General features: G+C 59.0%; 1 protein-coding gene across 22 annotated transcripts in view; it reads right to left on the reverse strand.

Moving 5' to 3' along the window:
• DAB2IP (DAB2 interacting protein) overlaps nucleotides 1–24130 on the reverse strand; it is a 212583-nt gene that overhangs the window by 2724 nt on the left and 185729 nt on the right. For 16 of the 22 annotated variants that reach the window (XM_086325429.1, XM_086325428.1, XM_086325435.1 and 13 more), the window contains 12 exons: nucleotides 23764–23862; nucleotides 22413–22967; nucleotides 19388–19532; nucleotides 19152–19296; nucleotides 16373–16609; nucleotides 14643–14844; nucleotides 12006–12184; nucleotides 9070–9973; nucleotides 8263–8415; nucleotides 6005–6198; nucleotides 1159–1246; nucleotides 3–310 (listed from right to left, as the gene is read on the reverse strand). In XM_086325429.1, coding sequence (XP_086181555.1) covers nucleotides 143–310; nucleotides 1159–1246; nucleotides 6005–6198; nucleotides 8263–8415; nucleotides 9070–9973; nucleotides 12006–12184; nucleotides 14643–14844; nucleotides 16373–16609; nucleotides 19152–19296; nucleotides 19388–19532; nucleotides 22413–22967; nucleotides 23764–23862 — 3069 coding nt within the window. In that variant the 3' untranslated portion in view covers nucleotides 3–142. Of the gene's footprint in view, nucleotides 1–2; nucleotides 311–1158; nucleotides 1247–6004; nucleotides 6199–8262; nucleotides 8416–9069; nucleotides 9974–12005; nucleotides 12185–14642; nucleotides 14845–16372; nucleotides 16610–19151; nucleotides 19297–19387; nucleotides 19533–22412; nucleotides 22968–23763; nucleotides 23863–24130 lie in introns of those variants that run through there. The other 6 variants (XM_086325422.1, XM_086325444.1, XM_086325443.1 and 3 more) reach the window with 3 other exon arrangements.

Here is a 24130-nt window from a genome sequence, read left to right on the forward strand (position 1 = left end):
TCTCGCGGCTCCCTCTGCAGCCGCCTCCTGGGCCGTGGGTGGAGTGGGGGAGGCGAGCCTCGGCCTCTGGGCCCCCGGCGCTGCTCCTCCCCAGGCCGAGACCCCGCCCTGGGCCACCAGAGTCCTCCCCTCCTCGGGCAGGTTAACAATTGCTGCTGTTTCGGAACTCGCCGTTCTCAGTAATCTGCAATTTGGTGGGGTTGGTGGGGGAGAGGCCGTTACGGGCTTGCATGCTGTACCTCTCTTTGAGCTGCGTCAGGGCGCTCATGAGGCGCGCGTTGGCCGCGTCCAGTGAAGCGATGCGCTTCTCCTGTGGAACAAAGAAGGCGTCAGCGGGGGTTAGGTTGGGGGGGGGCGCGGGGTCCGTGCCAGGAAAGGGGTCTCCCCAGAGCTGTGGCTGCCTACAAGAAGAGAGGGGAGGGAGGTGGCTGGGAGGACAAATACCGAGGATGCAGAGGTCCTGAAGCCGGGAGGAGGCAGCTTGCCCTCATGGGAGAGGGCCGCGCAGAGCCCGCCTTCCTCGTGTCTCTACCTCATCACCTGCTTCTCACCCCAACGAGCGGCCCTCGTGGTGTCATGTACCAGCTCCTTGAAGCCCTGAGAGCAGGCACCCTCACTCGTGTGCGTGTGCACGTGTGTGTGTACATGTGTGTGTGCAACACAGAGGTCACAGCTCCCATCAGCCTGTGCAGTTTCCTGACTGAGCAAGGACTGGCGCTGGAGAGGAAAAGGGCACAGACCTGGATGAAGGAGACCGGAAGCCAGTCTCTCAACTGTCCTCCCCCCTCAAAGCAGTTGGGAAGCCAAGGGTCTGAACAAGAGCTCCCTTGCTCCCTCTCCCCACCGGCTGTCACCCAGCCTTCCCCATTCCCCTCCCAATAGCTTCTACTCTGGTCAGAACACCTGGTGAAAGGTAATACCTAACTAAGCTGCCCAAGCAGGGGAGGAGCAGCCCTGCCCTTTTCAAAGCCTGTCCTAGTGAGCATGTGGTCCATTGAGACCCTCGACTCTGACTTCTTGGGGCAGAGATCCTGATCTCCTATCCTCCTTCGCTTCTGCAGTGGGGTATGACTGAGGATGTGAAGAAGCCAAAGCCACCCGCTCCTAATCCCAGGTCCTTTGACACCCGTGGCTGTCCGAAAGGCCAGCGCCCCACACCTGAGCGTCAATGATCTTCTGTTTGGAGTCTACAGCTGCCTGCATCTCCGCGTGGTCCTTCTTCAGCTCCTCCTCCACTGACATCAACCTGTGACCAGAGACAAGGACCATCAGGCCGGCATTTGAGGCTGCCAGTGAGGGGCTGAGTGTGGGGCCTCATGGGAACAAGTCATCACACCCTCACAGAGGGGGACACACTAGGAGAGCCCCTCCTTGGGCCACAGACTCACCTCCCACACTTGCCTGGGATGGAGGTGGCCTCCGCCACCCGACATGGGCTGAGCCTGTTCCTTCCTTACATTTCACCTGCCCCAGATTCTGCCCCCAAATCCCCAGAAGCCCCTGGCGTGGCCCCCTTCTGATGTTCCTCCAGGAGCCGAGGTGGTGGGGCGGGTATTAGATCCTCACGCACCCCAGGGCCAGAGAACTTTCTCCACCCACTCTGTATTCACTGAGGCTGCACCAGGTACTCGAGGTGGGAGGATAAAGCCTCAAGGCGCAGGGAGACAGCAGCTACCCTCTGCATGGGAAGCTGTGGAGCCGTGGGAACGGAGACCAGGAAGCGGCTAACTGTCCCGCAGGGTGGAGTGTGCTGCACATGCTGAATGGGACACCGAAGGGCAGGCAAGGGCTGTTGGGTGGATGACGAGCTGGGACGACATGAGGATCACGGTGTCCAAAAGTCCTGAACGAGGGCCAGCGTGGGCCTGCTGCCAGCTGCTCATGCCGTGACCATTCCCGGTCTCACCCTGCTTGTCTCTCACACACCTGTCAGTCACTGCTGATCACTCCCAGCTTCCCACTACACTCTCTGGGTCTGCATCCTAGCTCCCTGGCCACTGCTCTGGAGACGCCTTGTCCTGTCTGCCCCGAGGACCTCAGGCTCCCCAGGGCTCTGCCTCAGCCCGTCATTCTTGTTGCTCTTCTCAGATGAGTTCACTTACTGCTTTATTTGGGCTTCCCAGCTGGCTCAGGGGTAAAGAATCAGCCTGCAATGCAGGAGGTGCAGGTTGGATCCCTGCGTTGGGAAGACCCCCTGGAGGAGGACATGGCAACCCACTCCAGTATTCTTGCTGGGAAAATCCCATGGACAAAGGGACCTGGTAGGCTACAGTCCATGGGGTTGCAGAACAGTCAGACGCGACTGAGCACGCACAGCTTTACTTCTGTCTCTACCCTCGGGACTTCCTGCAGCACAGCATCTAACCCCCCGGCAAGCACTTAGTCCATCTCATAGCAGACACACAGGACCGTCGTGAAAAGCCAGTGGGATCGGGGTTGAGGAGGAAGGGGCGTGGGATCCTGCCAAGGTCGGGGGTGGGCATTCCTTTGTCACAGGAATGTAAGACACTGAGCAAAGCCTGGATGAAGAAGAGGAGGTGGAAGCAACGGAGGAAGTGGGAGAAACTTCTGTTCCCGGCTCTGGTGGAATAACAGGCACTGGGTTTAACCTCCTGCCACAGAAACACCAAACTAGAAAATGAAACAAAATATATGAAACAAAGGTTTCCAGACACTGAAACACAGGCAGCGTGGTATAGCACGGGACTCCCAAGAGATGGGAACACGTGAGGGGAGCCCCGCCCGCTGCTGAGAGTGTCCAGGCAAGCAAAGGACGGAAGTGATCACAGACAGGCTACCTGGGAGGATGGGGGGCTGGGGTGGGGGAGGATGAGATGGTGGTGGTGGAGGATGGGAGGGTGGGGGTGGGCGTGGAGAGGCGAAAATGCAGAGAAGACTCTATCTTCTGAGGGGCCCCCCTTGGGGCTTTGGCTGGAAACTGGTCTGCATGCTTGTGAGAAAACAGGCCAGAGCCACTGGAAAGGAATACACAAAACTACCCCTAAAATAGTTTACGATTCTTCTAGGCAGTAAAAACACTCCTGTGTTAGTAAACACAGGAGGCATCAAGTAGAATCCCCAGAAGGAAACTGCCTCAACAGCAGAGCCAGATTAGCTCTGGACTAAAGACTAACCAAGACCCACCCCAACAGAGCTTACAAATAAAGAAACCTCGAAAGAATCAAACAAGACTCTTTCAACTTCATTGTGTCCCAGAACAAAGCCCCCAGGTACTTAAAGGAACACAAGACACCCAGCAGCTACGTAAAAAAATCACAATGTCTGGCATCTAACCAAAAATCACCAAGCATGCAGAGAAGTAGGAAAACATAACCCTTAACCAGGAAGAACATCAATCAAGACAGACCTGGAAATGTCAGACAACAGGATTAGTAGATAAGGCCATTAAAACAACCACTGTGAATGTATTCTACGTGCTCAAGCGAACAGAGGAAAAGCATGAGCAGGATGAGAAGACAAACGGATGGGATTTAAACCAAACTGAAAGTTCAGAGGCAAAAAGTACATCTGAAGTGAAAAAAATACTGGATAGGAGTAACAGATTAGACACGGAACAATGAATGAACTTGACGGCACACTGTAACAATCTAAGATAAAACCACGAAAAAAAATTTAAAAATAAAACAGCACCAGCAGGACGTGGGACAATATAAAGAAGACTAATACACGTCCAATGAGAATTCCAGAGAACGGCTGGGGCGGCAGAACTCTACACCCACAGACCCAAGAGCTTAACAAACTCCAGAAACGTGAAGAAAACATGGCAAGGCACTTCACAATCAAATTGCTGGAAATCGACGATAAAGAAAAAAATCTGCAAATCAGCCAGAGGAAAAGTGATATCAATACATTAAGGACAGAGGAACAAAAATACTATCATAGTCCCTACTATTATAGCCCATGTAAAGGCAAAATCTTGTCCACTGCTAGTTTTGGTAAACAGCCACACCATGCACATTCTTCTACAACAGCAGAGGTACCCAGCTGTGACAGACATCCTATGGCCTGCAAAGCCAAATATCTATTATCCACCCCGTACAAAAAGTTTCCAACCTCTGCCCCTCATGCAACAAGATAAAGTTAATATGCCAATAAAGGAGGTAAGATGGAGTCATAAAAAGAACTCAGTCTAGAAGAGGGCAGGAAAAGGAACAGATGGTGCAAAGAGAAAACAAGTAGCAAGATAATAGGTTTAAACATAATTATACTGATAATTACATTAAATGTAAAAAGTCTAAACATTCCAACTCAAAGGCAGAAACTATCAGATTAGATAAAAAGCAGGAACAATAAGGTGTCTGTGATAGAAACTCACTTTATGTAGTGAGTGAGGGACATAGCTTTGTTGAAAGTGTAAGGATGAAAAAGGATATAACAAGCTAATGTCAATAAAAAAAAAGTTAAGGGTAGCTGTATTAATATCAAAGTGGACTTCACAGAAAGGAATATTATAAGGGATAATTATGAGGATGTTATGAGGAATGTTATGAAGTGACCTTGTAACGATAAAGGGTCAGTTCATCAACAGCACATAATAAGCCTAAATCTGTATGCACCTAAAAGTTTCAGTGACTATAAAGTAAAAACCAACAGAAACGAAAGAAGAAATAAATCCGTAATTATGATTAGAAACTTCATTATCCTTTCCTAAATAACTGGCAGAGCAGTAAATGAGTACACAGAAAAACCACTAAAGATACAGAAGACCTGAACAACACCATCAACCAAATTGACCTGGCTGACCTTTATAGCAAGGAGGAAACACACCAGGACTGGGTCGTAGAAATAAACGTTAAGTCAGCCACCGAATTCAGGAAAAGATGCATCGCTCAGAGAACAGGGTGAGAAGGAAGTGGTTAGGTTGAAAAGTGTTTTCCTGTTTGGAATCACACACAGGAGGTGAGCCAAGAGCAGAGATGGCAGTTAAGTGAACAGTGGGCTCCTTGTCGCCCCGGTTACAGGCCCTCTGCTCACGCTAACCGTTTTAGAAAGAGGAAACCCACAGGTGAAGCAAGTAAACAATAATCAGGAGCAGAGAAGCAGGTAGTGTAAATAGGAGGGGTTAAGGAAGGATTTGTTTGTAGTGGACAAAGCACGAGGCCAGGTGGGGAAACATCATATTTACTGCACACCTGCTAAATCTACGCTCAGGACAGATCCCTGTACCACGGAAACTAACTCGTAAATGCACACTGTCTCCTCGCACCTGGTATTACTGCCATGAAGAGGGAGGCTACACCTCGACGACGCTCCCTGCTTACCGACAGGGGCAGAGCGGGAGAGAGGCAAATCAACACGGAAACAAAGACAAGCCGTCAATGAAGATGAGAGTCAGCACTCAAGTCACTGGTCCACCTGGAAATCTTCCTGCGTAGCCCACAGGCACCTTAAAACTCAACATACCCAACACTGGCCTCACCTCTCCCCCTCCCTACCCAAACCGCTCTTCTTCCAAAGGTCCTCATCTCAGTAGCTGGCACCATGACACACCTGGATGCTCCTGGTAAGAATGAGGGTTATTTTGTCTGCTTCCCTCCTCTCACTCCCACCCTCACCAGCTGCATGTAACTGACATGTGTTCCTACTTCTCCTGACCTGGACTGGATGGGTCCTCATTGTCTTTCCTGGTACCCTCTCCATCCAGCTTCTAAACTCTAAGAAAACGTGACTCCCCGTGGGGGCCCCAAGGCCCTCTGCATGCTGCCTCGGCTGACCTCGCTTCTGCCAGGCCACCTTTACACTCTACCATCAACCCACGCTGTACCACGGGGGACGCCCTGCACTCCAAGCTCCCGCCCTCCTCCGGGCTGGTGCCACGCAATTCCCGCCACCTCAGACTCTTCTCCGCACTCAGCTCATCAAGGCAGCTGAGCAGCCCGTCCCGGGGATCTGGGGCCTCCTGGAGGGCAGCGGGCAGGTCTGCCACTCTGCGCGTGTGGGGCCAGGGCTGGGCCTGGAGCAGGGACCAGACGGCCGTGCTCACCTGCTGATGATGCCCTTCATCTGGATGTCCTTGTCCTCTTGCTGCCGTCGTAGCCGCTCCTCGCCCTCCTCTAGCCGTGCCTGGTACTCCAGCACTAGCTTCTGGGTTGTCTCCTCCTGGCACTTGAACAGGGTCTCATACTCCTCCAGCTTCTTGGTGGAGATTCGCAACTTGTCCTGTAGCACTGCCAGGTCCTGCCAGGAGGGCAGCGTGCCACGGGCACAGCACCCAGGACAGAAAGCACAGGCTCATGAGCCCAGTGGGAGGAAGCCTGGCTCGGAATGCCCCAGGGGTCATCACTAGCCCAGCCCAGTTCACACAGCGGGGAGACGCCCAGGGACCCCAGCTAGAGCTGGGGTACGGGGTGAGACTCAACGCCTGGCCCCCGTCCAGGGCTCTCCCACCCCCAAGCCTGACCTACACCTATGAGCGGGATGAAGACTCAAGCCCAGATCTCGCAAGTAAGGGTCTTCAGCTTCTCCTAATAAACAAAGGTAAACCTCTCCTTACAAAGGTAAACAAAGGAAATCAGAGCACTTTGAGAGGTGGGGGCTCAACAGGAGGGGAAACTTGGGTCCAGAAGGGAAGTGAACCAAGCACATGGGGAGCAGAGTGACTACTGGGGTGAGATACTAGCCTCCCAGCCTCCATTAGACCCTAAAGTCATGGCGAGTCGCATGGCAAGTGCAGGGAGAGATTAAAGGCAAAGTGGTCCAGGGCTCTCTGGGTCTGACTCAGCCTGGCACTCCCCGCCTTTGGGGAAGAGAAGGGATGTGTACATTAGCAAGAGAAGCAGTGAGCTAGGAGGCCTTTTAGCTGAAGAGAGGAGGAGGCGGGGTCAAGACCAGAATCAAAGGGTTGGAGGTGGGAGGTGGGGGCCCAGAGAATCCAGAGAGTGGGGAAGCAGGAAGGGCCTCTCCTTGGGTCTCCCTCCTCAATAAAGGGTGGCCCAAAGATCAGGAGATGGCAAGGCTATGTCCTGAACAAAACTGGCCCCAGAGGAGAGCCCAGCTCCAGGAGAAAAGGCCCATCACGGGTCTTCTGCTCAGAGTGGTGTCAGAAGGGCCCTCCCCGGCACAGGCAGGACCAGAGTCCAAGGAGTACAAGGTAAGTCCAGGATCTGCCTGCCAGGGTTAACAGCAAAGGAAGTCTGAGAAACAGCAGCTCCCTAGGCCAAGGAACAAGGGAAGAGAACACACCAGCTGCAGCCTGAGCCCTGAAATCCTTCGAGCCATCCCCGTAACTCACACATGGAAACGGAGTCTCAGAAAGGCGCAGAGCCTGGAGTGAGGCGAGCCCTCCTTGCTCCCCAGCCAAACTCTGGCTCTGGGAGCACTGTGCCCCATGTGCCCTGGTCCCCTTCACGTAATAATGGTGGAAGCAGGTGGATGTGGTGGACTGAGGAGGGGGATGGCGGAGGCGGCGGAATGCAGCATGGACATGAACCCCTGGCCCCAGGCCGGTGGGAGGGAAAGCAAACACCCTGACTCATGTGCCCTCACCCGAGAGGCTGTGACAGGCTTTCCCAGGGCCAAGAGGACTGCGGGCACCCAAGGCGTGTGGGCAAGTGGCTGCTGTTCTGCGGGGCCTTGTGACAGTATGAGCTTTGGCCTCCAGGAAATGAGGGATCCGGGGAAGTTGCCACATTAACTAGAAGAATTTTGGAGAACGGAAGCACCCCACTGCCCACTAAATGCTAGATGTAATCTAGGGCTGGGGTTTGGAGGTTTTAGGACTGAGATTTTCCTCCTGGAAGAAAGAAAACACCTCCACGGCCATGGGACACCACCGCCCCCTGGCTTTCTGTCCCAGACCCTGGTGGAGAGGAGGGCGCAGAGCCAGGCCACAGGCAGGGGCCATCCCAGAGCTGGCAGCGCCCCCTCCTCGCTATCTCCCTGCCTCTTGGTGCACGAGGTCTCCATGCGTGTCTCGGGCAACCCTGAGCCCCACGTCCTGGATTCTCCTCAAGCCCCAGAAGCTTGGCTGCTCAGTCACCGAGGGAATGTGCCTCCTGAATCTGATTCAACACAGTTCCTGGGCAAGTCTCACATGCAGCCCATAGAGGAAACCTCAGGCTTATGCTAAATCCTCCAAATTCCCGACTGCCGTCCTGACGTGGGACCAGGGGTTGGGAGAGGACTGGACATGTGCAGGAATGAGAAGCACCCAGAATTCACAGCTTGAGGGGAGACAGTGTCCTGCTGGCTGCCTCGGGGAGGCAGCCCGCCCTGCCCAAGTGGCCAGGGTCTGGTTTTTACCTTTTCCGCTTGGCTGAGTTCCTCCTTACTCCTTAGCCTATCCCTGTGCGGGGGGTCTGGGCCCAGGCCCTCGTCTTCTAACAACTGCGCATTCATGGTCAAGAGCCAGGCAGCCGTGCGGTCCAGGGCATTGGGGCTCACGGGTGAAGGGCCCTGCGATGAAACACAGCTGTGAGGGACTGGGGCGGGAGGGCAGGGGTGGGGAGGGGGTGGTCCCGGGTGCGGCACAGGGATGGATGGGCATCTCTGATACAACCCCCGGCCCCGGGGAGTTTCGCCTCCTGACGCAGCCTGAGGCTGTCATGAGCCCGGGGCGGAGGGGAGCCTAGCTGAACATGGCTTTTCTGCCACCTGGGGGAGAGCCAGTGGGCTTGGGCTGGCAGGTGGGTGTCTAACCCAAAGAACCCATAACTCTGCGCAGAGCCCTGAAGACCAGCTCAGAGCAGGAGGGGGACCAGGGGCCAGGTGGACTCCTACCCTGGGTTGGGCTTTAACAGGCTTTGGAACTGGAGATGGGCAGACAGATCCCTCCCTCTTTCTCCCTGACTCCAGCTGTCTCTGGGGAAACTGGCAGAGGGACCCCAAGCCACAGTGAAGCTGGTTCACAGGATTTAGGCAGGGGCCACTGTGGGGGTGTCACGGCAAGTAGCTGGTGGGAGGGGGCCGAGTGTGGCATTCAGCATGGGATGGCAGCTGGGTGCGGGTGGAGATGACGTGGCCGGGAGGAGCAGCACGACATGGGGGGTCAGCCCGCCCCCACCCTGGGGCGGCGGGGTGATGGCCTGCTCTCTGCCCAGCAGCACTGACCTGCTTGTGCACGGCGCGAGGCTTCAGCTCGGGGCTGTCGCCCTTGGAGGATGAGGACTGTTGCCGCAGCCGGGCTCCGGGCCCAGCCCAGTCGGGCGAGGCCGAGGCCAGCGTCCCGCTCGACGGCCGTGGGTACTGCAGGGTGCTCAGCAGGGTGGGTGGCGTCCGGCCGCGGGGCGCAGGGGGCGGCGGCGGGGGTGGCGGCGGCGGCTGGTCGATCCTCCGCTGGGGGCCGGCACTGTTCTGCCGTGGCACTGTAGGCTGCCCACCCTTCTCGGTCAGCGACACCTGCCGCCGTGCCAGCTCCCCGGGGCGCCGGCCCAGGTCTTCGGGGGCGGTGGCGGCAGTGCTGCTGCTGAAGCTGCCCAGCTTGGCGGCAGCTGCCAGCTCTTCACTGTTGCTGTGGGAGCTCAGGGAGCTGTGGCCCTCAGAGCCCGAGTCGCCGAGGCCGCGGGGAGACAGCGGCAGGCCAGCCGCCATCTGGTACACGGGATTCTGGAAGGACAGCGGTGCCAGGAGCTGGGGCCGGCCTGGCGCGCCCTCTGACGTGACCGGCGTGGTGGGCGTCTGGCCTGCCCGCCGCACTGTGGCCAGCCCCGCCAGGCTCACGGGGGCCGCCCGGGCCGGCCACCCGGCCACCAGCTGAGTGGCAGGCGCTTGGCCATCGGCGGTGAGGGCGTCGGGGCCTGCTGGGGAGCCCGCCTCCCCATCCAGCACGCGGGCGTCTTGGAGGTCCACCATGGACAGACTCTTGCCGCCGTTGGCCATCTGAAGGTCGGGCTCGTTGGCTTCCGAGTAACTCGAGCTGCGGGCAGGTGAGGGCTGGACCCCGGAGGACCTTGTGACAAAAAACAAGTCCTTGTTTTCGGGGGTTGGAGACGGTAACCGGGTGAAATCTATCAGACTGCAGGGAGACAAGCACACACAGGGAAAGAAGGGGGAAGAGAAGAACTGTGAATGCGGCCCAGGCGGGTCCCGACCAACTGAGAGCCCCGCCAACCTGCTGCCCGTGGCCTGAGCCGGGGAGGGGGAAGGGGGGAGGAGGGAAGGCAGGGGAGGCAGGGAGGGGAGAAGAGAGGAGGGGAGGGGGCTGCAAGAAGGGGAGAGTCCCGGGGCGCAGCTGCGAAACCAAACCACAGCCACCGAGTCTGGCAGAAGCCACCACCAAGGCGTGGGGCGGATGGCTGCTCCTACACGGAACCGCTGCACTAGGGGCCCGAGCTCCCAGCACGAGGCCAGGCTGCCTAGCAGCGGCCCCTTCCCTGCTCAGCACGGCATCTTGGGACAGTAGGTTCTGGGGCCTGGGGTGTTCTGGAAAGTCCCCCTGAGCTAAATCCAAACCCACAGTGCAGTGGCTCTCTGCTACCCGAGGGTCCTGCACCAGGAATGATGACTTCAAAGCCACGGGGGGCTCCCTCTGCCTCTTCCCTCCCGTCCCTAGTCAGGCTGCTCACCAAAGTGGGGGGCCTGTGCTGAGAGAAGCCTCCACCTGCAGCCTCCTACTGCCACCCTTTGTCTGACTGGCAGGCGGGGGCTGGGGCTTCCGGCAAAAAAAAAAGGTATCAGAGGAGGATCCTCATGGCGTGACTCAGGCAGGGAGGGCCTGTGCCTGCAGCCGTAGGCCACGTCCCTGACCCTCCACCCCAGGCCCCTAGCCTCTCCCTGGCCCCTTCCAGGAAAAGCCTGCTCCTTGGAAGGAGGCACAAAACCAGGGGGGCTTTGGAGGGAAGGATCAGGGGGAGCTGAACAGGCTGAGTGGGCTGGAGGCAGCAGGAACCTGGGGCTTCGATGTGGGCTTAGAAAGGAGGTGGCTTAGCCTGGGATGGAGAGGAAGTCCATCCCAGGGGTGATGGGACAGGACAGGGCAGGTTGTGGCCACTCGAGGCCACGGCACTTGGGGGCTGAGAAGAAGTGGACGGGGGAAGTAGCTGGAGTCGGGAGAAACCCAGACCAGCCTTGGGCCTGGGTCACCCTTCACACGCCCAGGTCAGCTCTCCTGACCTCTCGACCGAGGCGTGTCCCCACTTGAACTCTTGCTTTGCCTCACTTGGCAGGTTGTAGGGACGGCCCCTCAAGACGTAGAGGGACCCGGGGGGAAGGGGCATCAAGGTCTCTGCATCTCCGGCCTCCTCCTGGGCCTCCAGTCCCTCACACCACATCCCCAGGTCCTTGATCTCAATGCCCTCGCCTGCTAAAAGCCTGCCGTCCCCACCATCTCAGACCCAGACAGCGCCCAGCTCTGCTGCTCCAGCCGCAGCCTCGTGAGCCGGTCCAAGACGGTCCTGCTGGACGAGGGGAGTGTTTGACCCCAAGTACAGGTAGCTTGCTGTAAATGCTAAGGTCCTTGTCCTGACGTCAACACTCGAGAACATTCTGCCTCCCCCTCCACTGTGTATTGACGGGGCACTCATCCCAGCACTGGGCGTGCAGAGTGGGAGCTGGGCCTCAGCATCCCTCTAGTTTCCTGGGGCTCCCAGCCTCTACGCCTCGTGGAGTCACCTGAACTCCTCCTGAAAACACACCCTGGAGCTCTACTTCCAGAGACTCTGGTTCAGGCCCAGGAAATACGAGCTCATACACACATAAAAAAGTGACTGTGACTAGTGCTGATTGGGACCAGTAACTGTTCCTCGACAAAAGATACTGTCTTTCTCCAGGCCTTTGTGCTAGTCCCTCTACCTAAAATGCCTTTTCCACCAATGGAAATGCTACTTTTCTTAAGCTCAAAACTATAGTGCTACCTCCTCCAGGAAGCCCTCCCTGATTTTTCCCAAATAGACTCTTACTCCTTAGGGCCCAAGGAACACCCTGAGTTTCATTCGACTTGTTTCATAAACACCAGTATAGGTTTCCTCCTCCCCAAAGGAGACTGCAGATGGGCTCTGCCCGGTCTGTACCTGCACCCCACCACACCCAGCACACCTGGCGGCTCTTACCCAGACAGGTCGTTCTCGATTACCATCTTCTGCAGCCCAGCCGAGACGCTGCTGCTGCCAGAGCCAGGTGTAGAGGCCAAGTCGTTGGTGCCTGCGAGCTGCCCACTGCCCGGGGTGCTCAGAGCTGTGTGGACGTCCCTCAGGATTCGAGGCAGAGGCCCCAGCTTGGATACGATGCTCTGCAAAGACACGGCAAAGGGGGCAGGTGTGAGCCAGGGGGCACCTGGGGAGGCCAAATGCACTGGAGCCACCGTGTTCAAAATCACTAAGCAGCCAGTCAGAGCTGCAGGCTCGCGCTCCCCTGCAATCAGATTCAGTGGGTCTGGGGAGGGGTAGGGAGCCCAGAAACGACAAATTACATTTTTATCAGCTCCCTGGATATCTGTAGGATGGGGGCAAGGCCCACAGGAAGACACACTAACCTAGTCCAAGCCTTTCACCCTGGTCTGTCCTGTCTCAGGGGCCCACAGAGGATCCTGGAGTTTGCCTCTGTCTCCCCAGTGGAGAGGCTTCTGGGGTGGCCCCCTCCCACGTCATCTACTGCACAGGGCGGGCTGAGGCCCGACCCACTTCAACACCCGAGTCCCCGGGGTGATGGCCCAGGCACAGAGCAGGCACTCCTGCTCACCTGTCAGACAAACAAGTGGCCAGTCAGGCAGAGGGTGGTGCCTGGGCTCCTCTGAAGCCCACTGTCCTGGTTTAGACCAATGGCGGTAAAGCTTCTAGGCCGAGCGGGTTGGGGGTTGGGGGGACTCTGCCTTCATCTGGATTATGTCCCGGCTTCCACCAACGGCTATGTGCAGAAAGCAAGCATGAAAACTCATGTGGTCCACAGAGGGGAGACATGAGCAGCAAACAGCTCGACTTTAAATCCTGCTGCAACACTGTCAGCTGTGACGGCTGCAAACCACCGTCCATACCTCCCGCCTGGTCATGCACGCATGGGGGATGGTGGCCCCCAGCACAGAGGCTCTGGAAGTGGTGGCAGAGTGACAGGTGTTGGCAGCTGTGGAAGAAGACAGGGCTCTGAGCCTCATTTCCGTTGCTCCCTCCTGGGTCTCTCAGAGCCAAAGGGCAATGGACATAAAGGAGCAAAAACGATTGCAATGGCCATTCATAGTGAAAAGCTGGGACTGATCTGAGTGTCCAGTGAACTGCATGGTGCAGTCACATGATTGGACAGTCTGTGCCATTAGAAAGGTCACAGTGGTGTGTGGCACGTATGGTTGGGGAAAGATGCCCATGAGAGAAGAGTGAGCAATGCATGCAGCAGTGCACGCTACGTTCTCACTTTAACAGAAAAGGGTAAGAACTGCCTGTGTGGGTACCTAACATGTGCACAGAAGTGCCTAGAAGGCCGCGCACCAGAGCGCCCTGAGTGCTCACCCCTAAGGATGGGACGGGAGCAGGAGGCCTTCCAGCTCTGGTTCAGCAGCAGCTACTTTTGTAATCAGTCCTGAATATTCATTGGAAGGACCGATGCATATTAAAAAGCAAAGACATTACTTTGCCAACAAAGGTCCATCTGGTCAAAGCTATGGTTTTTCCAGTTGTCATGTATGGGTGTGAGAGTTGGACCATAAAGAAAGCTGAGTGTTGAAGAGTTGATGCTTTTGAACTGTGGTGTTGGAGAAGACTCTTGAGAGTCCCTTGGACTGCAAGGGGATTCAACCAGTCAATCCTAAGGAGATCAGTCCTGAATATTCATTGGGAGGACTGATGCTGAAGCTAAAACTCTAATACTTTGGCCACCTGATGTGAAGAACTGACTCACTGAAAAGACCCTGATGCTGGGAAAGATTGAAGGCAGTAGGAGAAGGGGATGACAGAGGATGAGACGGTTGGATGGTATCACCGACTCAATGGATATGAGTTTGAGCAAGCTCTGGGAGTTGGTGAAAGACAGGGAAGCCTGGCGTGCTGCAGTCCATGGGGTCGCCAAGAGTCAGGCACAACTGATCGACTGAACTGAACTTTTGTAAGATGGGCTCTCAGAGCCCTGGGGGGCAGCAGAAGTTCTGGAAGTGGGTCCTGGCAGGCCTGGCAGTTGCTGCCCAGAACCTGCCCACTGTGCAGGCTGGGCCTGCTGTGGGCAGTGGAACCCAGGCCACAGGCCCTGTAGCAGTGTCAGAGGTGTTGAGGGAATGACTGTTTCAACAGATGGTCAAGGGCACTTCTGGAAAGTTTTGCAACTTGCTGCCTGACACATGGAGGTGCAGCATCTCCAGTCCATCTTTTTTGTATCAGTGGCCTTAAAATCCAGAGCAAGGACATTTTAGGAGACACAGCTAAATCTGATCATACTTCCCACGGGTAGGGAGCACAGCACGCCTTCACCCATGGATGCCATCCACTCAGAGGCATAGCTGAGGCCCCAGTACACCGAGTGGGCTACCCTGGCAGATGTCAGTGCGTGAACGTGGCACTCGCCACCAAGGATAACGGCCGAGATCCCTCCCCAGCACGTGCTGACAGGGCCTGCACTGGATCCCTGGGCTCTGGCGCCCTGGTGGGGCCGCTGATCTCTACCGCACAGGCAAAGCCTCGGGCCTCGTGGTTACTCCGGGAGGAGCAGCCTGCAGCTTCAGTGCCCTAGGGCCCAGCCACTGCCCCATCATGGCCCAAGTGGTCAGGCACCTGCTCCAGCTGGCTGACGGCCTCCCAGAGCAGCGAGTGCAGGCTGGAGAGCTCGCGGCCCAGGTCGATGTAGCCCTCGAAGCCAGCCGTGTTGGAGACGGTCTCGGGATTGGAGATCTCCAGCAGGAAGCGCTGCATGTTGGTCCACTCGTGCTCCAGGAACTGGTTCATGAACGACATGTACTCTTCCTTGCTGCCGAACCTGGAGCCAAGCAGATGGGGTGAGCGCTCTGGGCCCTACCCGGGAGCCCCCCTACTTCTCGGAGACACCCTCGCCCCCTGGGCTCCCATCCCTCCTCTGTGGCCGCCTTCCACGCCACTTACTCCCCAGCCAGCCAACCCCCACAGATTCAGGGCGCTCATGGCTAAGTCTGGAGACCCCCTTCTGGACTTTTCCTCCCAGGATCTGGAATGTTCCATGGCCCTCACTCCACATTCATGGCCAGTCTCAATCTCCTTCCTCTTTCCCTCCAAATGTCTGTGACCCTTGATGCACAACTGACTCTCAAGCCACACTTGGCCAGGTCTCTCTGCTAAGCCTTCCGCATGTTCCTCTTCAGGCACCTTCCTTTGTCCTCAGCTTGGCCAAGTCTGGGGTCACCTTCATCACCCCAAACCTACACCCTCCTCTGGAGCTCCCCATCCCAAGGAGACCGATCCAGAAGCCTGGACGTGTTCAACTGCTCCCTCTGCCTCCCCGTCAACCGGCAAGGCCTACTGGCCTCATCTGATGACCCCACAACTTGCAGCCATGGCCTCCTGTATCACCATCACTTCTGGTATCATCCCTGACCCAATCCTTCCACCGCTCTGCCTTTACCAGGACCATAACTCTGCTCTCTTCCTGGTCTCAGGGCTGCCAGTCTTGTTCCCTCCGTTCCTGGCCCCTCTGCTGCTGGGCTGAACTTGGCAGGACTTGGAACAGATGAGGGCCACCTTGCTCAAAGCCCTCTGGCAGCTCCTACTGCCCTGCCTGGCCTCCAAGTCCTTGCTGTCCTCTAGGGTGGTCTCCGACCTCTCTCTACCTAGCACGTGACAATTCAGGAACGGCAGAGAGTCTGGTCCCTCCCTGGCCTGCACCTCTGTGTCTTTTCGTCCTGAACTCAGCTGGGAAGCGCATCTCCTAGGAAGCCTCCCTCTCTCCTCTTCCAACAAGCGGATGGCCCTCCTAGGAGGCCACGCCCCTGTCCATCACCGCTCTCCCTGCTGAAGTGTTGGCTCTGGGAGGGTGGGGACCAGCGGTGATTCATGGCCCAGCCCTGCGAAGGCCTGGAGGGGCTCGACCCACACCTCGTGAGAGCCGCTTTCTGAGCCAGCCCATCTGTGTCCACCCACTCGCTCTAAGGTACAGCGAGAACACTGAAGTGCTTCACGAACAGACGTCCTTGGCAGCCTTAGACAAGGACAGTCTGGAGCCACCCGGGTGCCCAACCGCAGCAGACGGGTTCAGGAGACATGGGCCCTTCTCCCTTGAAGGCATATTAGTCACTCATTTCAAAAGGAAGCTCGTGAATGTTAAGTATGTGGGAGAATCCTTATGATAAAACGTTCATTCAAAGAAGCAGAAGGAAAAATAATACCCTGCCTTATCACCCTTGAAAACTAAGGAAACGCACCACAGGAGGGGAGCCTGCGGTGCAGAGGAGAGAGAGACGGAGGGAGGCGGGACCAAGAAGGCAGGGACGGGCTCCAACCTGCCGTGGTGGGGTTGGGGGGGACGTGGCACTCACTTGGCAAAGTTGGCCAGGTTCTGGGTGACTTTGGCGATGAGGGTGAGTGTGCGAGCGGTGCGGTCGTCGGGGTACTCCTGAAGCAGGTTGAAGAGCGAGGGGGACATAATGGCTGGGCAGAGGAAGCGCAGGAACAGGGAGGCACTGATGAGCCGCTCGCTGATGTCCGGCCGGCCACGGCTGCTGCACTCTTGCCGCCAAGAGGCAAACACCTCCTTGAGCTCCCGGGGGAAGACGCTGTGTGGGGACAGGTCATGGGGGGGAGTCGGGGAGTCAGTCGCCAGGCTGGGACCAGAGCAGGGAGCTGGTTCTGGGTCTGATGGAACCGAGTTCTGTCCCGCGCCCACCCTGATGGCTACATGACGGCCCAATGCCCAAGTTCTCTGAGCCCACTTCTCCACCATCCACCATCCGCTGGGCAGGGCCAGGCCACCACAGGGCAGGGATGCCCAGGCCGCGGTTGGTGGGTATCTCAGAGGGCCTGAGTGAGAGATGACATCAGCACTGGGGCCAGGTCCCACGGGGCTTCACCCCTGCCCCACCCGGCAGGCGTGGGGTCTTTTGCAGAGGGAGGGACACGTGGTAGAAACAGAGCACCGCTCCTCAGTTCTTGTCCCCGGCTTTTGAGAGGGACCCCCTCTGCTCCAATAACGTTACAGGATCTGAGGTTCTCAGCAGAGCTGGGTGATCAAGACGAGGGGCGGATCCTAACCACAGGCTAAGAACACAGGTCCTCGCTAACTCAGGTGTGGAGGGAAGCGGAGGCAGCGACCTCCCTAGGCCGACCTGGAGAGGGTGGGCAGGGCTCTCAGTACCTGTCTGGGGGCTGTCCCCGCTGAGCACCTCCACCCTGCCTCAGTGAGGCCCCACCAGGCCAGCCTTTCAGAGGCCTTCCTATCTTTTTCACTCTGGAAGATGGGTGTTCCCTGAACCCAGCCTACCCTTGGCTCTCCCACTAGCTCCAGGGTGCTCTGCCCCAGGGCCTGGCCCTCCCCAGGCTTCCGTTTCCTCACTCCCGCAAGGGGAACAAGGCCATCCCTGCCGAGTTCACACAGCCATCTATCCGAAGGTGGGGACCCCCAAGGTCTTAAGCTGCTTTGATCAGCTTGAAAAGCTTTTGCCCAACAAGCCCAACAGACTCAGGCAGTGAACATGGCTGAACAACAAGGACGTGGCTGGAGAGGAAGTGAGGGCAGGTGACCTTGAGCCCCGGCCCCTGAAGCGCCTGGCCCAGGACTGGGCAGGGGGCAGGCGCTGAGTGATAACATTTATCAGCGGCCTCGTTCAGAACTGAGAGGGGCCTGCACACACGCCAGAAAGAGGAAATGGAAAACCATTGTCCACGGATATGTTTCCCCGTGTCCCACACCCGGCCCGCCCTGGGTGAAAACACAGCCCAAGGGTGGGAAGTGTGTTCCAGACTTCAAACTCTCTGGTTGTCCCTCCTGGCCTGGTGCCAAGGGTCATTTTCAGCTCAGCCCAAAGGGCCAGGGAGGCCCAGTGAGCACCCTGTGTAACCCTGGGGCAGGGGGACTGGGGCCGCCAGCGTCGACCCCGCCGGCTCTGCCCTGACCCAAGGCTGTCGCTCTCCTCGCAGGCCCGCCTCTGCCTGTGCCTGTCCTTCGGGAGCAGCTAGGTCCTTCTGGTGCCCAGCCCTGGGGTGCTCAGGGCACTCTGATGGGAGCAGAGCTGTGAGCCAGGGTGGCTGCGGGGGTGAGCCTACCGTCTCTGGTGACATAATAAAGGAGGGCCAGAAAGGGGAGCCAGATACAGGCCCTCCAACAGGACAGGAAAGAACACGACCAAAGAGAGAAGCAAGCTACGGCCAGAGGCGGGACGGGGGAATGGGGCCAGGAGAGCCACTCGGGTGGGGAAGGGAACGTAGGTCCTGAGCTGGAGCAGTGACCGAGGAAAAAGCCTGGGCAGCTCCTCCAGTGTGAAAATAAAGCCACTCCTGGGGGCTGGTAGTATGGTCCCCTGGACAGTCACACAGCCGTCTCTGATGAGGCTGTACTAGCTCAGTGGCCACCATTCACATGTGCCGGGACGTTCATCTTGCACGGAATGGCCCGGGACTGACTGTGGCCCAATCCTGTGAGAGCAGCCTGCCCTGCACACTTCCACTCCTCTCTGGGGCCGCCAGGGGCCTGCAGAACTCGGTCCTAGTAAAGGCCAGTCCTCCTCCTCAGTTCTCTATGGTCCCAGCAGGAGGCCCACCCAGTGTCCAGGCCCCACACAGGTGCGTGATGGGGCCACTCCAAGCCTGTGACCTGAGCACCAGCTTCCATGGCCAGGTGAAGCCACCCACCCACCCCAGGGGTGCCTGAGCAGAGCCTTGTGCGTCTGGCTTCTTGTCCAGCCGTAGCACCTACAGTGGTGCCAGGCAGTACCCACTGTCCAGCATGTGTAAGGGACTGCTGGGTCTGAATCCTCAACAATGCACATCCTACCTACACATTCTGGAACACTCCAACGTCTGAGCCCAGAAAGGACCAGTCGGACTCAGCGGGGTCAGGAAAAAGGTGCACTCCAATCCCAGGGCGCCGACTCTGAAGCTGTGTTACCCGCCCTCTCCCTGTTAAACCTCAGCTCTCTTGTTGGCAATGACAGAGGAGAGCGCCTCACCGAGCTCTCGGGATGGGATGACGCTCACAGGGGCCAGCCCAGCGCCCAGCATGCTCTAGGCACCCAGCCTACACAGAAGGATGGGGGGAGAGGGAGGGATGTGGGATGGGACCCTGGGCAGTAGAGGCCGAGTGGGCGTGGGGGCAGCACTGACCAGTAGGAGTTGATGATTTTGCAGAAGGCCAGCTCGCAGCACATCTTGAGGTTGCCCTGGTGCTCAGGGAGGTCAGCGGCCGAGCACTTGCTTGGGTCCACTTCACAGTTCTCGTCTGACTCGTACAGCGCTTTGATGAACTCCCCTGTGGCCGAGAGGGCAGGAGGGGGCTGTGAGGAGCCAGTCAGCATGCCCCACCCTGACCCTCTTGCCCCGAGTCGGCCCACACCCCCTACCTAGTGCGTCCTGCAGGTACTTCTGGCCCACCAGCTTGAGGTACTCCTCGATGGCCTTGGTGGCCAGCGTGTTCTCGCGGAAGATGAGGTGCTCGTTGTCCCCACAGCGGTCCACCTCCGACATCATCAGGTCGGTCAGGAAGTCCTGTGGAGCCAGGTGAGGAGAGCAGACCTGAGCAGGCCTGGCAAGTAAGGCCCCAGGGGTCCAGACCCGCGCTCCCTGGCCAGGAGCCCCTGCTCTGGGAGGCTGCTCCATCGCCAAGCTGCTGGGTCTCACCTGTGGGGGCTTCCGGGGCGTGAGAGCAGGGCAGCCTGATGAGGGGACATGGTGACATCTGAGCTGGACCCCGGATCAGCGAGGCAAGAGCCCCCGCATCATGGCCAGACCCGTGGGACTCAAATCTCTGCTCAGCCCTGCCCCAGCCTGGTGGGGTGACCGAAAAGAGCACCCCCATCCCAGGGCGGAGGACAAACAGGCTGCCCTGCCTCCTCGTACAAGCAGCTGCGACCGTCCGCCCATCACTGTGATGAGGTCTCCCACGCCAGACAGGGGCTCGTTCTGTGCAGCCTCACAGGGAAGAAAGACAAGAGGCAGAGGCGGGCCAGCTGCCCTGAAAGGCAGTGAGCCGGGGCTCAGACGGAGGGAGACGGACCTCGGCTTGGGTGGGAAGGTGGCCTGGCTACAGCACAGCTCCCTGGGCAGACCCAGGAGGGAGCCTGAGCCCACGCCTTCCCTCCTGACTGAGGGGAGGCTTACAGGAACCTGCTGCACCCATCCAGGTGGAAACACCCCCCACCTCGGAGTCTGCGCCTCCTCACGCCCACGGCCAGCCTTGTGACCTGGGGAGGGGAGAGGGCAGGCAGGAGGCAAGAGGAAGGGACCCAGGGCAGTGGGGGCACAAGGCAGGGGCCGGCCAGAGCAGGCCGGGTGGCTGGAGTTGTGCCGGGGCTACTGATGCTCCAGAAATGCCTCACCCAACGCACCCAACTTCAGGGCCCTCTGAAATCACAAGTGGGCCTTGAAATACAGAACTGAACTCTGGGCCCTGGAGACCTGGTTGGCCAACGAAGAAATAGGAGGGCCAGGGTGGGAGAGTGGCAGTTGGTCTCCCCGGAGACCACATAGCCTGAGGACCCTTCCTGACCGCTGGTGACCTCTAGGGCCTCCTTCTCTGAACACAGTAGACGTCAGTACTGCGTGTGCTGCTCTGCTCATGCCCACGGGCCCTCCTGAGCTCCTGGGGCAGGTGCGAGGCCCAGGCGGGGGTGAGGAGGGGCTCTCCTTAGAGCCAGGACCTGGCTGGGGTGGGGCGGGGGCAGGAAACAGGCACAGAACAGGAAACTGACCTGTCCAAGGCCACACAGCTACCGGGACCAAATCTGGCCTGAGTGTCTTGTTATGAAGGTCCCATTTCTCCTACTGCACTGAGTTGGGGGAGGGGGGCAGTGGGGGGAGATGACAAGGGATGAAGCATGCCCAAGGCCCTCTCCCGGGACTCGGAGCCCTTGGCACGTGCTCCAGAGAGAGGCATCTCACCCCTTAGCTCCCCAGGGGCTCAGAGCTCAGATGCACATCACCCCAGCAGCCTGAGTCACTCCCCCCACCCAACAGAAGGTCTGCTGAAGAGCCAGAGCCCCGGCTTCCGTCTCCTTCCACAACGAGCACCCTGATTTCTCCTGTCTCAGCTATGAGCCTGAGAGCAAAGGTCCCTTCAGATCAGAGTCAGCCTCCCAGGCCGGCCCAGCCCTCAGGGGCCGCTCACTGAAAGGACAGACTAGAGGCAGAAAGGAGGCCGCTGGAGCCTCTGCTGCCTCCCTTGGTCTCCCTCTGGTTTCCCTCCCTCTCCAGGGGAGGAGGCGGTCCAACCACAGAGGAACGGAGTGCCCCACGTCCACGAAGTACCGCTCCTGGTCCCCCACCACGAGCCCAACGGGCAGGGGCTCTGAAGGGCCCAAAGGAGGCCAGGACCTTCTGGATCAGGCAGAGAGAGAGGATAAGAGCACAGATGGACTGCGTACCCTGGCCTCTGCCTGGGGGCTGAGGCCTGAGCCCCAACCTGTGTCTCCCCCGAAGCCCAGGCTGAGGGCTCGGGACCCTGACCAGGGAGGGCAGTCCCTCACCCCCACCACAGGCCACAAGTCATGCCACGTCTGGAGGGCAGAGGCTCGCCTCCAGGGCAGGCACCCAAGGCCTTCTGCAGCGCAGATGGACCCCATGTTCAGCCTTTCTCCACCGCACACCTTTTGAGCAGCTCCCCCAAGGCCCCCCCAGGGCAGGGGACAGGGTGGAACCATGTTCTGCTGTGATGGGCAGGTAGGCATGCGGAGCCTTCCAGAGGAGCCGACCTGTCTGCAAAGGCCAGTGAGTGGGTGGGGCTGGGCGTGGCCTGGCAGGGCGGCAGGTGGAAGGCAGTGGGGAGGACAGCAGGGGCCCTCCAGCCCTGGAGCAGGGCCTGCTGGAGGGCTCAGGCAAGCTCTGCTCCAGGGGGCTCCAGAGCTGGGGCGGCTGCCCACCAAGCAGACGGCCGCGACGGTGACTGTGTGCCCCGTGTGCGTGCACTGGGAGTGGGGGGAGGCTGGGGCTCAGACAGCGGCTGCACCCTGGCCGTCACCTGCTGCGATGTGTGATAACTCCACACACCAGACGTGCGTGTCTGGGTCGCTGGGACCCTTGTGCCGGCAGAGGTGGGCCTCATGGCCTGCTCCCCTGGAGCCTCAGGGAGGGGCGGGCCTCTGGGACAGTGGGGAGGCCCTAAACCCACTTCATTGCTGCAAGCCATGTTGCAGACCATGGGCTCCACACCAGCCTCTGAGATCAGCTCCAACCACGGAGCGGGTGCACAAAGCCCTCACCCTTCAGGATGCAGCTCCAGATTGAGGGGCCCCACCTAGCTATGACTGGTGCCTCCAGCAGAGCTGAAATCCATGACGTGGACGCGGGGACCGGCAGGTCATCTGGCGCCTGTCCCCCAGCCTCCACGGGGCCCGCGGGAGGTGGCGTCCCGCCAGAGGCCTGTGCACCTACCTTCACCTTGCCCGTGCTCTGCAGGATGTGCACCAAGGCCGACGCCATCTCCTCCTTGGTCTTGGCGCTGAGGATGGGCTCGAGGGCAGCGCAGAGCCCCAGGTAGTGGTTGGTGATGTGCTCGGCGAACTCCTTGTACATCTCCATGGGCAGGATGGTGATGGTCTGGTAGCGCGCCTTGATGCGGATCATGGGCCCGGGGCCCTTGCCGCCCTTGGGGTTGGGAGTCACCACCGGGTACCACTTCTCCACGAACTGCCGGCCGGCCACAGAGGCGGCGGGCAGGCTCACCAGGCCCAGGTAGCTGCTGCGCTCCTTCTTCTTCTTCTTGTCAGTCTCACGATACAGGTGGACGGTGACCATGCGCAGGGGCGGCAGGTTGTGGAACTCGAAGTGCTCGCCCCAGAAGACGTTGTCGGTCTTGAGCTTGCCCGTGGTGCGCGCGTACAACACGTCGTCCAGACACAGCTCGCACAGGTACTTCTTCTTGGCCGGAAGGTCCTTGGCTTCGATCACCCACAGCTTCAGAATGTGCTCCACACGCCGGCTGTTGTCCTACACAGGCATGGGCGGGGAGAGGGGCACAGTTACCAGGAGCCCGGCACCTGGCCCCCTGCCCAGCCTGGAGCCGGGAAGAGCGCTCAGAACTGCTCAGGGCCAGCTCTGGAGTCTGAAGGACGTGGGGCCGGATCTCTGCTCTGCCTCGTACACTAGCTCACTGACCTTGGGCAAGCAACCATCTATGATCATCTAAGCCATAAGTCCCTCTGTCATGCAAGTCCACAAGCTGAGAGCAAGTTAAGAGGCCAGCGCGATGCCTGGCACGTGGCGGCCACTGACTGGCTCTTGGGAAGCTTGCTGGTCCACAGAGTCACATGGAGACAAGTACTGCTGAGGTCCTTCCTCAGTGATGGCGCGGTGACCAGGACTCAGCTCCAGGCTGAGTCGGCCAAAAGCAGTGATGACAGCTGGGGAGAGGCCTGGCGGCAGTGGGAACACTGGGCAGTGGGTGCCAGCCTGGGCCGGCAGTGCTTGCCTGGACGAGGGGACTGGTGGCTAAGCTAGACATGGAGGGCTAGGCAGGCATTGGCCATGGGGGGAAGGGGGCACAAGAGTTCCAGACAGGACACCGGCATCCAAAAGGCCGAGCCTGGGTTCTCTGGCCTGGCCGCCCCAGTGTGCAGCTCAGCCTCTTTCCGAGCCCAGCACTATGGCCCGCTCCCGCCCCGACCACACCCCAGTCCCAGCCCCCTCCAGAGCCCCCGCCCTCTGCTCTCTTGAGTCGGAGCCTGTGCTCTGCTCCAGGTGCAGCCTCCGCCCCGTGCCCTGGGGGCTGGGGACACAGGCCCACCTTGTTGGGATGCACGGCTCGCCGCAGGTTCTCCATCCACTTATCCCGCTCAGCTGCTGACCGGCAGGAGAAGCACTTGCTTCCTGAGGACGTCGTCACCTGCGGGGGTGGCACAGTGTCACGGGGAGGGGGAGGCACGATGGAGGACCTTCGGGGCTGGGGTGGGAGGAGGGACCCCGGCTGTCAGGTCTGACGGCACCGCAGCCTCAGGGAGGAGGCAGGACGAGATGCACGGTGCCCCCTGGATTTTATGTTTGCAGGTGGTGCCCAGAGGCCTGTGGTCCCAGAGCAGGATGGTGACAGGATAGCGTCCAGCCCCGTGCCAACTGGAGCCTGAGCCCTGCCTCTGGGCCCTCTGTCTTCAGGA

This window comes from Bos grunniens, chromosome 11 (assembly GCF_055505025.1).
Source record: "Bos grunniens cultivar Pamir isolate PY7600 chromosome 11, Bosgru_T2T1.0, whole genome shotgun sequence".
NCBI lineage: Eukaryota > Metazoa > Chordata > Mammalia > Artiodactyla > Bovidae > Bos > Bos grunniens.